General features: G+C 45.2%; 1 protein-coding gene across 1 annotated transcript in view; it reads right to left on the bottom strand.

Moving 5' to 3' along the window:
* The window catches only part of TESMIN (testis expressed metallothionein like protein), a gene marked incomplete at its 5' end in the record, with an annotated part of 37,182 nt that overhangs the window by 14,173 nt on the left and 5,066 nt on the right, over positions 1-17,943 (bottom strand). Inside the window, 3 exons of the mRNA XM_082628135.1 lie at positions 11,648-11,739; positions 14,620-14,696; positions 16,544-16,664. Coding sequence (XP_082484261.1) covers positions 11,648-11,739; positions 14,620-14,696; positions 16,544-16,664 — 290 coding nt within the window. The remainder of the gene's footprint in view (positions 1-11,647; positions 11,740-14,619; positions 14,697-16,543; positions 16,665-17,943) is intronic.

The raw sequence follows: 17,943 nt of genomic DNA, 5'->3' as shown, positions 1-17,943 counted from the left end.
CACTAAAACAAAAACCAAACAAAGAAAATATGAGAAAGGAAAATTACAGATCTATCTCACTCATGAAAAAGATACAAAAATCCTAAGCAAGATAGTGAAAACTAAATCTTGCAGTACCTACAAAAGATAAAATTAGTACATCATGATCAAATTGGGTTTAATCCCTGGTCTACAAGGGTGGATGACCATTAGAAAATGTTGTAATAGATCAAACTGTAAGATTAGAAGAGGAAAACAATCTGATCATTTCAATGAATGCAGGCAAAAAGGCTTTGATAAAATCACCACTCATTTATAATATGAATTTAAAAAGAAAACCTCTTAGGAAACCAGGCATAGAAGGACACTTCCTTAGCTCGAAGTGGGCATGTGGCAGAGAAGGACCCACCCTCCCCTTACTCTGCCCCTTGACAGCAACTCTGGTTGAGCATGTGGTCAACTCCGCTCAATTTCCACTCCACTTCCCAGCTTCCTACCCGGTATGGTCTGACCACATGACTAGGTTCTGGCCAAAGGGATACGAGTGGAAGTGACTGTGGCAGTTTCCGGTTATGCCTTGGAAGGTAAGGAGTGTGCCTTCGCCCTCCTCTTCTTCTTCCCCAGTGGGTGGAATGCAAATGTGAGGGTGGCAGCTGGGGCAGCCTTCTTAGCCCACAGAACCGAACCACTCACCTGAGGATGGCAGAGCAGCTGATAAAGGAGGTGGAGACACTGATACTGATCAGCTGCCCCAGAGTCCTGAAATGGTTGTCATTTAGAGTCTTTGAAATAGTGTCTCAGCATGTCTTCTACCTACTACAGAGCATCTCTCAAAAACCTACAGCAAATATCTTATTTCGGGCAGGGTAAGGGAATTTTAGAAGTGTTTCTATTAAAATCAGGAGCAAGGCGATGCCAGCACCGGCACTTCCCTTCATCACTGCGCTGAGGTCTGAGCTAAGACTATAAGGCAAGGAAAAGGATGCGATAGGAAAGATACCATGGTCCTTCTCTGCAGGCAAGATGACTGATTAAATACAAAGGTGAAGGAAATTCACAGGTGGATCACGACACCTAAGAAGCGGGATCCATGCAAGGAGCAGGACTAAGAACCCAGAACCAGACCCGCATGTGTACTTCAAACCTCGACAGCTGACAGGGAACACACTGCAGATCATGGGGGACCATATTACGGTTTTGCAATAAATGGTGCTAGAAAATTAATTGTACCTATGGAAAAAATAATTAGATTCCTACCTATTGCCACTCAGAAAAATCCATTTCAGGTGCATTAAGGCCTCAATGACAAAAAGCAAACCTTTAAAACTTTTAGAAATAGTCTAATGGCACATCTGTGTAACCTTGGGATATGGACAGATTTCTTAAACGGGGCACAAAAAGGCAATAATAATAAAGACATGTAAAAAAACTAATAAAGAAACGTGATAATTTTGACTACATTAAATTTAAAACTTCTGTTCATCAAAAGTCACTGCTCACCTTCAGCCATACGTATTGAGGGCCCAGTAGACATTGACCTCTTGCTAGACACTGGTGATACAGTCGTAAATAAGACACAGTCCTCCTTGTCATAAGACTTACGGTCGTGCTCTCTCTTGGGGTTAGAATGACGGTCAGACAGGGTCGACAACCCATGTCTAGGGCTGGGATATACACCTTGGCCCCCAGCCAAACTTCCACTCCCTTCTACTACTTATGTGGGCTTCCCCTCCACACAAAATTGCTTTCCTCTCCTAATAGGCTCAGACTGGTCTGCTCCCGTTGGTAACAGCGATAGTGGCAGCCACAAGAAGAGAGCTGGGAAAGCATCACCCTCTGTGGTCTCAGGCTCCCCCGCTTGGTGGGTCAGTCAAGACAGAGGTAAGGGTTCCAAGTCTTCAGTGGAAGAAAATCTGACTGCCTGCAGTTTGATGAATGAGAGTGGATGGTGGTCTTTCAGGGCATGCCTCATTCCTGTGAGTTTACGCTTTGTCACCGGTGCCATCTGCGGTCTAGGTATTCTCGTACAAGGTATTTGTATTGTCCCCCTTCTTCAGTCTACTCTCACCATTGCCCAGGAAACCACATCTACAGCAATCACTTGAGGTTTGGTGGCCCCTCTCTTGGCTGTGAAATACCAAGTGAGCACCATCTGTTAAAGATGCTGTCCTTGAGGTACAGACTGTTTCAGTGCTGCCAGGCTGGCAACATTCCAGCACTCTGTGGGTAATCTTACTCTGTCACTTAACGAGAAGGTGATAATACTGTCAAGAAAATACCTGCGATACCCTGTGGTACAGTCACTTCTCACAAGCACATTGTATCCTCGAATTTTAGCTGTAGTGTTTGAAAAGATTTGAGATGATATATATTCGAAACTCATTCTTCATTCATTGGCATCCTGACAAATCCCCAGCTAGGAACACTTTGAAACATTGGAATAAATATTTGAAACGCTTTAGATGCATATTTGAGCTGGTAAAAAAAATTAAAGAAATGCCTCAGAGACCAAAAAATGAAAGAGAAGCAAAAACTCAGCGGGGTAAGCTAAAGCTGAAGCTTGCAGCTATCTTAGGGCTCTGCTGATCCCAACAACCAAAGGCTTTGGTTTTAACTGTTACAGGGAGGAAGAGGGGGGGATGACAACAACCATAATAATGTCAAACAGAACATTTACAATATGCCAGGCATTGCTCTAAGTGCTTTATACACTAACACGTGTGTTTACATATATTTAATATATTTATATACATTAATGCTCAAGGTATGGGATCAGCTCCAAGATCTATACATAAAGCTGGAACAGTAGAAGGTGTGTACCCAGTGGAAGAATGAACTAGGAAAAATGCCCTGCAAAAGAGAGGGCAAGAAAAATGCATGTGGGCATTGGCTTGAGAGGAGGGGGCTCACTTGGGTTTGAGACCTGAATTCATATTAACTGTGTAGCCTAAAAAAAAAAAGTCTTAGCCAAAAATTTTAGGTTGTCCAAATTGAAAGGGCCACCAAGTCCCAAGTAGAAACAAATTCAAACTTTCTCTGAAGAAATGCACTCTCAAGCCAACCTCAAAGAATTCCCACATATAAAGTTCCAGTGATTATAATTCTCTCTCCCTCTCTCTCTCCCTCTCTCTCTCTCGCGCACGCGCACACGCACGCGCACACACACACACAGAGCAAATCACAAAATACATGACGTAACAAGCCATAATGAGTGAAAGATCGAGAGAAGAAACAATCACCAGAATCAGATAAGCAGAGACTTTAATATTAGAATTATAAGCTATAGAATATAAATTAAGTATTATTCTAAAATATAAAAGAAAGGATCAAAAGTATAAGTAAGGAACAAGAAACTATAAAATTGACCATCCAGTGCTTCCCTGGTGGCGCAGTTGTTGAGAGTCCGCCTGCCGATGCAGGGGACATGGGTTAGTGCCCCGGTCCAGGAAGATCCCACATGCCGCGGAGCAGCTGGGCCCGTGAGCCATGGCCGCTGAGCCTGCGCGTCTGGAGCCTGTGCTCCGCAGCAGGAGAGGCCACAACAGTGAGAGGCCCGCGTACCGAAAAAAAAAAAAAAAAATGACCATCCAGATTTGACCTTCTACTCCACAGAATTCTGGTTAATTCATTCTAGTTAATTAATTAATCCAATTAACCAGAGGCAAAGGCCATTTGAAGAAGCAATATTGGAGACTACCCAATCTATGATTAAAATCTTGATTTAGATTTGATTAGGGTGAAAAATTAGATAGTATAGCTGCTCCCTACAAGTCCCACCCAGTATCTCAGCAAAAATTGAGTTGGAATGGAAGATGCTTAAAAAATTGAGTTTGGATTTGTTTAAAGTCGATACATGAAAGGGCTAATTAAAACTGCCATGGAAAAACCCTATACTCGTAACATAAAGCCAATTCCTTCCTTCAGCATGCTCGTGAAAGAGAAGAGCCCTTTCTCCACTCCACTGCAGAGGGTTCCTTCTCACTCTATGAAATTATTGTCCAAAGGTTCAGAATTTAACACATGTCACTGCCTGTATCAAAAAACGTCCTGGGGGCTTCCCTGGTGGCGCAGTGGTTGAGAGTCCGCCTGCCAATGCAGGGGACGCGGGTTCGTGCCCCGGTCCGGGAAGATCCCACATGCCACGGAGCGGCTAGGCCCGTGAGCCATAGCCGCTGAGCCTGCGCGTCCGGAGCCTGTGCTCCCAACGGAAGAGGCCACAGCAGTGAGAGGCCCGCTTACCGCAAAAAAAAAAAAAAAAAAAAATCCTGATACAAAAGTGGGTTACAATCAGTGTTTTAATAACCTAATCATGATGCAGTAAATCAATGTTTAAAATGTACAAAAATTATTAAGAAAATCATTTCCCACAGTGATGGAAAGGTAGACATGAACTACTTATAAAATCTTAAAATCAATTTTTAATGATAAATTTTCAATAAAATAATCACAAAACATTTATCTACCTTTTAATTAAGTTTACATCAACACCATTTTAATTATACAGATTAACTTTATCATTTAAAAATAATTCTCAGCTTTTTATGGCTAATGGAACGACAACAACAAAAGGTTGGAGCACATGACTTCAGGTTTCGAGGGTAATCAGCAAAGGCACTACAGAGGGCGGCTCTGGCAAAGGAGGATGAGCGCAGAGGGGGCCCCTCCTCTCCCACAGCAAGAAGGCAATAGATAACCTTTCCAGACGTGGAAGCCAACTTCAGAAAGCCTGAAAACAGAAGTCAGTAAAATGGTAGCTTCTAGGGAGGAGTCCAGAGAGTGGGGAGAGGTGGAGCAGGGTACTAGGACTTTCCATCATAATCAGATACAGTCACTGATTTTTACCCACGTGTAGGTATCACTTTGATTTCTAAAAAATACAATAATGTGGTTTTCTCTTTATTAATGGCCAATTAGTAGTAATCACTCTTAACCTTTATCCAGGAGAGACTCTCAAATAAAGTAGGACAAATGCACTCCAAGAAAATTAGATTCCATTGCCTTGAACGTGGCTTAGCTGCGGGGAGTAAAATGCTAAAGGAAGCTGGTGGTGATGCTTGCTAGTGAAGCAGTGAAGCTTGCTAGTGAAGCAGGCAACGTGAACCCCCCGCACCCCGACTTGCTCCAATGCGAGTGCCTGTGGCACACTTAGAGACAGAGTGGTGATGCCGCCAGCACCAGTTCACAGGTCTCTCCAAGAAGCTCCGCGGGGGTACATTTGCCCTTGGCCTTTCCAAAAGCAGTATTTCCAGAGATAATTGGTTTCTCAGTGACAGACTGATACCAACCAAACTGCGATGCACTGCTCAGAATGCTGTGTGTTAATTTACGGTGGAAATAACAACCCCTCCAGTGCCCAAAACGTTTGCAGCCTCTACCCAGGGCCCCCTGCTCCTCGGGATGGAGCTATTGAGGAAGCTAAACAGCCGGCGCTGAGTGTGGTAACAGTTAGAGGCGCAGAGTCACGGGGCACAACGGGAGGGTGCAAGCCCCCGGCACACAGCACACAGCACTTCTCTGGAGACGACACTGCCCCCCTTCCCTGGACAGCACTGGAAACGCTCTGAGCCTCCTTTTCCTTTGTCCCAGTGCTGACCAAGCCCCCTTATGATGATAAACTCTTTCTCTAGTGTGTCAGTCACCAATTAATCTGGAAAGCTGCTCTTTCTTGGGCTTTTCCATTATGAGGTAATCAGTAAGTTAAACCCTCCCTGGAGACTCATCTCATCTCCACGTCCTTAAGAATTACCTCATTCTGTCTCCGGTCATAGTCTACACCTTGCTCTAGGCTTCATGGGTTATTCACGGGCTCCCCAGCCGCCACCCCAGCCAGCAGCTTGGCAGTCCCTGTCCACAGGAAGCCGCGCCCACCCCCGGCTCTGTCCACTCTAGACTCTACCACCTCGTCCTCCACCGCATCACAAGTTCCATCTGGGCCGGCCACTCCGGCTTGACAGTGTCATGTGGTCCGGGCTTTGCCCTCTTCTCTCCTTCCTCCTCACCCAGCTGCATTTTTAGAGCTCCTGATCAGTGGTCTCGTGGCGTTTCCAATGTTCAGACAGGTATAGGCCTCGCATTCACAGACTAAACCAATGACAGCTCAGTATTCACATACAGTCAACCCTAGATTTCAACATTAACTTAAAAAAATCAGATTTTTTCTCCGTTTTGTTTTGTGAACCAAGTTTCATGGACTTCTGGATTTTTATCCACGTCTGCACCCCCATATCACTGTCCCATTACTGGAGCTCTCAGTGACTTCAGCAGAAGCTCTGCAACGGAAAAATCACGTGGAGATGGTGGTTAGGGTTGTTAGACATCGGGCGAGGCGGCATCTCCCCTTCCATCACGTAACAAAGCTAGGCAGGCACTCAGGGCAGAAAGCGGCAGTCCAGAGCAGAGGCTGAGAGCGGCAGACCACACCAGTGAGAGACTCCACGTGACAGGGTGGGGACGGGGGCTCGAGCGCACGGTGCCGTCAGTCGGGGTGGCCAGTCCACTTCCTATTTCAGCCACACCATCCACCCCGACCCATGATTCTGCTTCACAACCTGCCCTACCACGCCGCTGAGCGAGCCTCCCGGGAGCTGGCATCCCTGGGGGAGAATGTTTCTAAGAAGAATTCAATATAGAGTAAACCAATTCATCAAACTTTTAAGAACTAGGAGGTGGAAATGTTCCAGTTAATGCTCAACAACGATGCCGTGTTTAGCGCGTGTCTAGGGGGCTGGACAACGAAAACCAAATCCGAGAAAATCACACCACTTGAGGTCCTTTCCTAGGTTAGTTGGTCAAGATAACACCAAAAGACCCCAACCAGGTTTATGCAGGAAGTGTGGCTTCTTGTTGCTCTGGTTTACGAGCAGCGTCAGGACGCAGCTGCTGAGTCTTAACTGTAACCTGTACGCTACTAGCCATTCAGGTCTGTCTGGACTCTGCTTCACTTACTGACTTCTAAACGACCTTATTTCTATTTAATAATGAAGGATTTGTGATTACTTACAATTTCAGACACTGGGATTTGGTATAGTTACATGGCTTTTTAGACCTTGTGTCCCATGAACTAACAGTTACTCTATAAAGGTTGAAAAAGAAAATGTATTCAGATCGTTACTCTTTCAAAAGAGAATTAGCTAAGCACCTGGTGTTTTTGAACGAATACTGAAAATCTCAACACCAGAGAGTTATGGGTGTTATTTATCGGTGCCTGACCATGAGGGGGCGTGGCGCGCACACTCACACATGGGGGAGCGAGCCTGGCCAGGTCCAGCTGCAGGTCCAGGGACCCCATCGCTGTCTGCTCCCCAAGGAGCCTTCCCCGAGCTTCTTCCACTGATCTGTTTAAACCTCTACTGTGTCTGGCCCCCCACACCAAATAGCTCTTTTTATTTTTATTTTCTGTATTTTCCAAACTCAGAACACTAATGAAAAGTATGAATTAAAGACTGACAGATCAACGACTGTCCCCACTGTTAGAGCTGTCCAACTACCATTACCACCAGTATCAAAGCGTGTTTTGAATGTATCACGTGGGCGTTGGGGACCTCCCTCCTCACCGTTCCTTTGGGGATTAGCCTAGAAGCCATCTCCAAGGGCAAGGGAGGAGGAGAGATGAATGTGCGCTGGATGATGCTAAACCTGAGAGGCGGCTGTGGGTTAAGAAATCGGGACAAGTTCCCAAGTGCTGCTTAGAAATGTTGCTCCCTGAGAGAACTTGGGATGTTGGCCACGTGAGACGGTGGGTAGATCCTGGGGACGAGAAGGAGCACACGTGCCAAAACCCCGGCTGTGATTGGGGCTCTCCCTCCCTCCCTCGAGTTTGGCCACCTGCTCCCCGAGACTGCGTGTGCAGGCTTCGCCTCTGCAACCACTGGCTGCTTCCGGGCAGGGACACATCCTGGTCTCGGGTTTCCTACAGGAGCTGCTACAGTACTTGGCACACACAGGGCGTGCTGACAGTCCCCTGTCACCCCACAGAGCACAGGAACTACGCTCGGCCTGTGCTCCGTGCCCTCACAAACACAACCGTCTCCAGTCGGGGCTGAGGTCAGTCTCAGCCTCAGTTCAGCCCACCCTCCCCTCTGCTCTGGCTACTTCGCTCCTCAGGGCTCCGCCACTCTTCTCACCGGCTCTGCTTCTGTTTCGTGACCCCACCCTCCCTCATTTGAAACAGCAAATGGCGACTGACTCCTGGGTGAGCTGCTAAGGGTTACTTCTTCTGGAGATGTCTCTCGTTTTTAAAATAATGTTCCCATACTATGTCATTGAATGCTATATTAATTTATTCTTCATCTAGTCTAGTTTTCTCCTTTATAGAGAGGAGAGTTGCAGCCTTCTATTCTCATGGGTGCCTGGAGATGGCAGATCTGGCTACACTGCTCCTGGCCCACCCACCCTGGATCACACATGGGCTGTTCAGGGGAAGGGGACATGTGCACAGACTTCACTACTCTTGCCCTCAGCCCTGCCTCTAAAATGGGGCACGGGGTGGCCTGGCACTACCTTTCCAGAGGAACCAAAACTCTTCTTTTTAAAAATGAGGTGGAGGTCCATGGAGACACTCCAGTGGTGACCTCCCACAATTGTGGAAGCAGAGAGGACAATTCACTGAGTACCTACAGTGTCAGGAAGATGCCAACAGGCACTGACTAAGAGATCCCCATGTGGCCAGGACTGTCATAAGAGCTTCAGGGGAACACCAAAATACATATATTTTTTAAAATTTACAGTGACTGTTCTAGAAGAATCCACCAAATAATTTGGGACATGAGATGATATATACAATTGAAAAATTAGAGAACAGAAGATATTATATAATCAACTATCAAATTATATGATACTGATTGTAAGTGACATAAAATTCAGGGGCAGTTTAATAGAGATGTAAAAACAAAACAAACTACTTCTGAAAGAAGTAGAACTTGACATTGACTTTCAAGGGTGTGGAGTTTTTTGTTATTCAACAAAAGGATGTTTCAGTTGAAATAACAGCACGAGCAAAGACACCACCTCAGGGATGAGCACAGAGCCCCTGAGGGGTCAGTAAAGGGACAAGTTCACTGTAATGGACTAAACTGGGAAAAAACTTCCATGGCTCTAATAATGTTTGACTGCTCTTTACTTTACCAATCTGAAGAGTAAAGGGTTAGAAGGGATCTGGACAACTCTGCCTCAGAAAAGCATTATAAATAAACTGTACCACAGTTGAGATATGACCTCACCTTCAAGAAAAAATTTCCAGAGAAGCGGACTCTTGAATATTGTAATGTTCATTATGTCACCAAAAATAAAGGCATCAATGATGTAACAAAATTCACATTAACTCCTGACTGATAATCAGATTATTAAAGCTATGCAGAGTGACAGGACGTGAATTTTTATTCATATGATAAGGTAGTTAATAAGTTAGCCAGTTCACCACCTATCTCTAAAGAATGACGGTTGGGTGAATTCACCCATATGGACTGCTGGCCGTAAGGCCCAAGCTGGCCTGCTTCTATGTCATCTACTATTTTAGAACGTTTAAACAGTATTGGGCTGACAGAATTTCCTTTCTGATGTCTTCAGACCTAGCTTGACCCTCTTATCTCGTGGAAGTTTAAAAAAAAAAAAAAAAGCCCAACAAAGCATCTAAAGAGGTAAAGAGGTCTAGCAAATTAGTTGTGGTTGGGAACTCGTACAGAATGAAGCAGTCAGCAAACAGTTTTCTGACAGCTCCCTCACCACAAATAATAAATTGGTAGAGATTCCAGTACACTGTCAGTACTATGGATGTTGAGATGAAAATCATCTGGCTGGGGCTTCCCTGGTGGCGCAGTGGTTGAGAGTCCGCCTGCCGATGCAGGGGACACGGGTTCGTGCCCCGGTCCGGGAGGATCCCACATGCCACGGAGCGGCTTGGCCCCTGATCCATGGCCGTTGAGCCTGCGTGTCCAGAGCCTGTGCTCCGCAACGGGAGAGGCCACAGCAGTGAGAGGCCCACATACCGAAAAAAAAAAAAAAAAAAAAGTAAAAATCATCTGGCTGATTCAGTGGTGTGACATCAAATCAAGTAATTACTTGCAGCAAAACAATACAAAAACAAAGCTCATGTTGTTCCTGGCACATCATTTATAATAGAAAAATATTTTATGACCTGCGTAATTCCTTCACACTAGAGAAAACCTAGTAGAGACTGGGAAGAAGGCAGGGGGAGGGTGGGAAAAAGGAGAAATACACTGCAGTGAAAACTTCCTCACTACTGCTCCTCTGTGGAAACGTGTATCAGCTACAACACAGAGAAACCTCAGATGGCACTGTAGCTCTGAGAGCACCCACCTGAACTGAAGTGTTAGAAACACCAAATTCCCTTGAATGTGCTAGACATGCTAAAGCACACAGCGGTGCCGTACTGCTGGCCGGATGCTCCCAGATTACAAGAAAGATAAAGTGAGTGTCTTCAGGATAGTAACGTCCTGGGTATATGGTGTACTACTATGCCGGCAGCCTTACATACCAGCAGAATCTAGAGGTTGCCCACATAGTTGTTTTGTCCAGAAACGTTAAGAGCCATGCTTACAGAACCAATTACAAGGGCAGCAACCCTACCCTCGCTGATCCATCGCGCCAAGAGTGGAGCCAGGAGAATGGCTCCTGTAGTCTTAGTCCATCAAATCAAGTGAGAGTCATCAACCAGCTCCGCAACCAACAGCTAAGACCGAAGCAGCAAATCACATGAGCAACCGACACTCTTCAGCGACGATGCGGAGGTGAAGTGTTGGCTGAATCCCAGCAAGTCTCCAGAACTCCACCTAAGCCTCTCACACCACCCCGGACAACTGTCCTCACCCTCACCAGCGCCGCAGTGAAGATGTGCCTGATGGTAGACACTTCAGGAGCCCGGAGGCTCTAGAGGTCACAGTCTACGTTTCCTAAATTGCCTGCCCTGGTTTCTTTCGGGTCTTCAGATGTACATCTGCCTTAGGCTGTGTGCCCCAAAACTTCAGAAGGCAGGGAGAGACTGATCTCCATCACCAACTAAAGGGTTCCATGAACAGAAAGGGCTGCCCTGTCTACTAAGAGCACACGAATGTTACTCGTCAACTCCACAAAGAGTTTCGACCAGCTTGGTTAGTTTAATTAGTTACAATTATAGACATGACTTTAAAATGGCAAGACGAGTCCCCAGGTAAGAGCAGCCACGTCCACCTGGAGACCGTGTGCCTCGGCCCGTGCCATTGAACGTGAACTGACAGAACAGGGAAGGCAGCGGGCAGAGGCAGCCATAAAGGCACATAAAGACTGCCGCCGACATTAAGTGACACTAAGTGACTGCCACACCATTACTTATGTTGATGACAGCAAAAAAGAAACAGAGCAGCTAAGTTTAAATCAATGTGAACTCAAGACAGAGCTAGGAACGGCAGCAAGCCTCTGAAACACTGACAGCGGACGGTGGACGGAGAGTGGAAGCAAATGGAGGTTACAGACCAGTCTTTCCAGCGACCACAAACCAGACACGCGCAGCAACATTGTTAGAGCACTGCTGAGTATAAACGTCATATTTTAGAAGTCATAAAGGTTTGCAGGTAAAGCTAATTTTAAAACTCAGGAAAAAAATCACAAATGTACCCAAGAGCCTCTTAAACTTTTACATTAAAGTAAGTGACAATTGATTGCTTTTAATCCTTACCCAGCCAAAGTTATTTTGGGTGGTCCTGGAAGAGTTGATCCCAAAGGGGAAGCAAACCCGTTGACTGCGGATGGTAAGGCTCCATTATCAAGCTGTGTAAAGTCAAAAGCAAGCATGACCTGAATTAGTATACATTTTGAAAGTTCATTCCCGTCAGCCCCTAGGTACAGCTAAAAATGATTCTTTTTCTTCTGGAGGTTTACATCACAATCCCTTTACATTCATCCAGGCCTTATTACCACCATGATTCTGCTAACACCTGAGCAGGTTCCAGCCGAGGCTTTTTAGCAGAAGTGGGAAGAGCCCAGCCCAGTCATCTCACCCCGCCTGACCACAGACTGCCCTGGGGTGAGGAAGCCCTGACTGTGGACAGAGACGGAAATGGGCTATGGATTCTGGGCCAGGCTATCCACAAGCTGGCAAGCAGTACACACAGCTGTCAGTTGGCTGGCCGGCGATATTGCAATGGGCATCTTTTTCATTTTGATGAACTACAAACTGTGAAATAAATTCAACTACAAATTTCTGTAAGCTAGAAATGTTCTTTAATTATTATTATATTCTTAGTACAACACAAGAGATCTTGACATCTGAAGTCTCATTGGCAACCATTACTTTTTCATCTAGTCATAAAAAATTTTGTAGTCAATTTTAACAAATTCAAAAGCAATGTCATAATCTCTGCATTATCCATGTCCTTTGCTTTCTCCGTTCTCATTTTCCTTTATATTATCCATTAGCATGGCTCACAGGGAAAGGGTAGCAAAATCAACACTGACCTAATTTTCTTCTTATCAGAAGCTTGAAGAAACTTAAAGTGTTGAATAAATTTAGGTTTTGAGATTATTTGTATATATCACAGTTAAACATCCTATCCTTGTCCCTTCCTCCCTGAAAACTTGAAATTTAAAAATAAGCTTTATTTAAGAAGCATAGTCTTGGAATTCGCTGGCGGTCAAGTGCTTAGGACTCCACGCTTTCACTACCGAGGGCCTAGGTTCAATCTCTTGTTGGGGAACTAAGATCCCACAAGCCGTGAAGCCAAAAAAAAAAAAGAAAGAAAGAAAGAAAGAAAAAGCATGGTCTTGGAAAAACACATTTTATTCATCTTCCTTCTTTTCTCTCTTCTGCCTGTTTTTAAATTGTGTGTAATCCCTGTTGGGGTCTGAAGACACTGAGAAACCACTCTGGGTCCAACTCCTTCATTACAAATCCACCCCCCACCCCAAACCCCGAGTCCCACTGAGGAGTCACCCCCAGGACCCGCCCTCTTGGGTCTGGCCGAGAGCTGGGGGGCTCTGCTCTCCTCTCACTCACTTTACTGGAGGGAAGTGTTCACAGGCTACTGCAACTGTTTCCTTTGCAGTCACCCAGACACCTACCTAATTATTGGGGCAACGTCTCCAGGTGGCAGTCCAAAGTTTTGCATTCTTTTGAAGAAAGGATTTCACAGCTCTCGGGGTTGAGACAATTCTTTGCATAAACCAAATACAATTGCTCTTTTTCTCCTTTGCTTATTTAGCCCCAAAGTAAAGCAGAGAAAGAGAGATGTCTTTTCAGTACTACGTAGGTGGTAAATCTAGGGCAGCTTTATACTAGAATCCATGACTTTCCTCAGCAATGTTGAACTGCCTAGGATGGAAGAAATAAACCCTAAGAGGGTGCTTCCCCGTCACGTCACCTGGGGATCTTGCTAAAATGCAAATTCTGTGTCAGTGAGCCTGGGGTGGAGCCCGAGATCCTGCATTTCTAACAAGCTTCCTGGTGATGCCCACGCTCCTGGTCCACACACCACATGCACTTTGAGTAGCGAAGAGCTGAAGAATTTACAGAATTGGGGTTTGGCAAGGAAGCCAGGGGTTCTAGGGTTGCAGAAAATGCATTGCTAAAATAATTACCCCGAGGTCCACACTGGATAAGAGGTCGGGGGAGCCAAAATGAGGTAGCTCTAAACACAGCCAAGGAAAAGAGGGGAGGAGCAGAAAGAGGGAGACTATGGTCCAAAGGGGCCTTTCAGTGCATGAGCTCAGTGGTAGAAAAGCAAGTCCAACGTGTGCCTTGCTGACTGGGGCTGAAACCATTAGCAAAACAAGGCCGGTGGTGTGGAGGAGGCCAGGAGGTAGAGGCCTACGTGCAGCATCGACAGAGACTTGCATCAGGCGCTCACAGCATCAGGCTGACACTCATCTCCGGCCCTGATTAACTCTTTGCCCCTCCTGGCTAATGGATCATTCGAGAAGTATTTATTTACTCACTCAGCAAAATATTTCACTCTATTTATACCCACTGCCTCAGAGATCTCCTCTAGTCTCGTGGCTTTAAATGCCACCTCTGCGGCAATGAGCCACCACAATGAGAAGCCCGTGCACCGCAGCGAAGGGTAGCCCCCTGCTCGCCGCAACTAGAGAAAAGCCCACGCGCAGCAACGAAGACCCAACGCAGCCAAAAATAAATAATAAATACATTAATTAATTTTAAAAAATACAACCCTGGACTGTCAAAACTGAAAATTTAAAAAAAAACAAGACTTAAGGAAAAGAGCACATTTTTCTTATAATTATATTTAATCTATGCATATTATGGTGTAATCATAAAAGCGTTTTAAACTTTTAAAGAGCATTTCCCTAACACTGAGGAAGGTGAGAGACATTCTAGACCAAGTGGGTGGTATATGCTAATGGGTGGCAGGACCGGACCGCAAAGGACATGTGCAGCAAATGGGGCAGAACCAGGGTTCAGAGGCTATAGGAAAGGGCCGGGCACTCTCACAGGGCCGGCAGAGAATGGGCTTTCAGACTCCATGACTCCTACCCAGTGTCTGACACAGTAGTGAAGGTACTGAATACTTGGTTTCACTGCTGATTGTGAAATGGAGGATAAATTATATTTTCCGAGTAATAAAAACTTCGACCATCGGTATTTCAAGAGACAAGAATGCCCTATTGTATTTTTTTATTAAAACAATGACTCACTTGTTGTGTAATGAGATTTAAATTTGCTGGTACTGGCAAAAATCTTCCTACTAAAGTAGTCATGGGTTTAGGGACATCTGTAAGGAAGACAATTACAATTAATTGATAGCATATATTGTTCCTCTTCCACTTGCACATGGAAGAAAGTACAAAAATGATCATGTATCCTCAGTTTAACATGTGCAAAGTCATTGACACTTATCTTGATCCTATTTATGTTTTCTATAAAACCTTTCTGGTCAATGTTTTTGGGTTTTTTTATTGTTGTTTTTACTTATTACACCCTTTTGCTTTGTCATAATGCTACTTCACTCGAGCTTCCAGGGATAGCTATGCTAAAAAATGTTGTCAGTGCCCAGGTTCCCAAACTGTGTGCTAAGGTGCCCTCCAGTGCTGCCCCAAACTCACCAGGGACGCACTAGGTATGTCACGTTTTCAAGCAGAGCACAGCACCATCTGTAGGAGGCCACATGAACTACTTTCAATTTACCTGCACTCTTCTTCAAATGGTTACTAACTGGGACCAAACTACTTAAGACTGGAACCGATAGGTATTTCTTTGGCCTCAGGGTGCCAGGCAAAACATCCCTGAGACACTAAGGTCCCTGTGAAACTCTATGTTTTAGTCAAAGTGGCCGGAGAAATGTGTCTTAGTCTCCTGATTGCCCACCAGCTGAACACATTTCCTGCTCCAGACTTGTGCATCCTTTGAGTGATGTTACCTTAAGACTTCAGTAACAGAATGCATTTATTTTATGGTGATATTTAATGTGTACACAGCAAAACAAAGGAGACTGGGCTGGGGGGGCGGTTATGATGACATGACAAGGAAATAGACTTGGAGAGCATTATGTAAATCTTCCTTCTGTGGGTGATCTAAAGGCATTAGGATTTTGTCGTGTTCCAGAAGGAAAGGAATTAGGAAAGAACCCTTCTCTGCCTGTAGAGGAGCAGATGCAGCTCTGACCCTCAGGGAATGGAGCCGGAGAAGCCGTGGCTGGGGTGCAGCAAAGTGCTCCTGAAGGCTCTCTGCACCATAGAAAAGTAAATGTCTGAAAGGCATGTTCCCTGTCCCTGGGTAAAGAGACTACCAGGATGGAATTGGGAGTCACACTCTTTCTTTTTGCCCTGGGCTCCAAAGGCCCATTGATATGACATTTGGATGTAATACGGATTTAAATTATTGACAAGGTCGGTGAATCATCTGATAATGAGAGGCTCCGGTTAGGCCAAGATTTAGAGTAACGCAATTATGTATACAGTACACGTAGGTGTCCAGTTTTCAAGTATTAGTGTCTAAACTTTGTAAACACAATCCTAAAACTGTGTCATTTGGCCTTTCTTTAATCATTCCTAGGTCATTTGATGGTAATCAAGTACTTATAGATCATTTATTGCTAACGCACCAGTTTAAAGACGTTTCTGAGTAAATGAATGGCAGCTGAATCAGCATTTGATATAGTCATTTCAGAACTCGTGGTGATTAAAGCAGAGTGGCAGTTCTCACTGACTACATGAAAACGTTTACGTTGAAACATATGCAGTTTTTACCACATCGGAACAGTCAACCCGCCGCCCAACCTGCAAAAGCTTGATGTTTCAACCCAGGTACCTCTAGCCACAGCACTCATGGGTACAAGTAGTCACCTGGACCGCTTGTACTCAGTTGTACAAGGATCACAAAGCTCTCTGCAACCAGCAGAAGGAGAGGACAGCTATCCAAGAAGTTGAGATTGTCAGTACAGTGTACATAAAGTAATCTCTAAAGATATTGTTTTCTATTCTGAGCTCACCCATGGGCTATGGGGATGGCCAAATTGCCTCACTGATAATTTCACTTTTACTCTCTATACAAAGCCAAACATACTCACTTACCAACTTCCATGTGATATAGGACATATTTTTCTATTAATGTACTTTGTACCTGACTGTAGATAATTATTTTGGTCTTGATACTGAGGAACCAAATGAAGTGCTTTTAATTCTCTTGTGCCACAATTGTCTATACACAGCATTTGTGTACCCCCTTTCAACTGACATATCACCTAAAATGAAAAATAATGATCAGGTTTCATTTTGCAAAAGATAGCCAGTAATATGAACCTAAGTAAACTTAAATCTGAGAACACAGTTTTAATCCAGAACTTAAGTTTTCATGGAGAGCGGTAAACTATAGACATGTTCTCAGTTTCCTACCCTGCGATGATGCGCTCTCTGGAGGCACCACAGGGCAAAACCCCTGGGACATGTCTTGTGAGATGTGGTTAGTGTGTTAAGAGAAGTTCCTGCTCATGCCTTTCTCTGCGGGTGTCTGGCCCTTGAGGTTTAGGGTAGGGAACAGGTGACTGTGAGCCCGAGCTTCCGTCACCTGTCCACGTACTCCGTGGTCATCGTAAACGGAGAGAGTGTGCCGATCCAGCCCCGGCCCCATTCAGGTCCAGTGAACTATACGAAGGACTTTGCCCCGCTGACTCCACCTCTGTAGCTGACCAGATACTTAGAATAATCGTCAGTTTTACGGCAGTTGTTCTTTCCTGCCACATGCACATGTTATTAGTTAACATGTAGGGTGCTTTTAAAATACCCACTTATTTCATTTCCTACAAGTGCGGTTTAGAAAGGTTAACCCTAAGATCACCTAGTTGGGCTCCGACCATAAATACGTCCTCAGTGAGCCGGGTGAGTTGGCCGGTCAGCCACACCGGTCAGCCCTGTCCATGGCGATGCAGCTTGAACATGAAGGTGAGAGAAGTCACTGTTTCTGCTTGCACATAGCTTTTAATTCTGATGGTAAAACCACAGATACCCAGAGAAGCTATGGCTTCTGATGTTAGGTTGCCTTTGGGTTTCCTAGACAGGAAAACCCAAATAACCATAAAGGATCAACGTTACCAAAATAACACACACAGAGCCTACGTTAATGAGGTGCTGACCACTGGGTCAAACCTTCAGATCATCCTGACATTGGATAAGAGGCCAGCATTCACGTTTGATTGGAATTTTATTTGCATGTAGAGGATAAAGTTATAGCCACAGACACACAGGTGCACAAACTGGGGGGGAAAGGCTCAGAGTGGACTTTCCAGGCCTCTGCTTATTGCACAATTCTGGGCTCTGCCCTGTCCCTCCTGGGAGCGTTCTAACATTACTCAGGAGGCTGGTGTAACTGGAGGAGCTCTCATCCTGCTCACCTGCTCCAGGTGTCCTGGAAAAGCTCTGCTCTCAGAACCCATGGGCCTGAGGAGAACCATGGACAGAGGCGAGTACTGGTGTATGCCACAGCTAAGCCAAAGTTCATGATGAGCTCATATTCAAGTATTTTCT

Source organism: Mesoplodon mirus, assembly GCF_964341445.2.
Source record: "Mesoplodon mirus genome assembly, chromosome: 7".
Lineage (NCBI taxonomy): Eukaryota > Metazoa > Chordata > Mammalia > Artiodactyla > Ziphiidae > Mesoplodon > Mesoplodon mirus.
The sequence above is the reverse complement of the archived record's forward strand: the minus strand, read 5'-3'. Positions and strand labels throughout refer to the sequence as shown.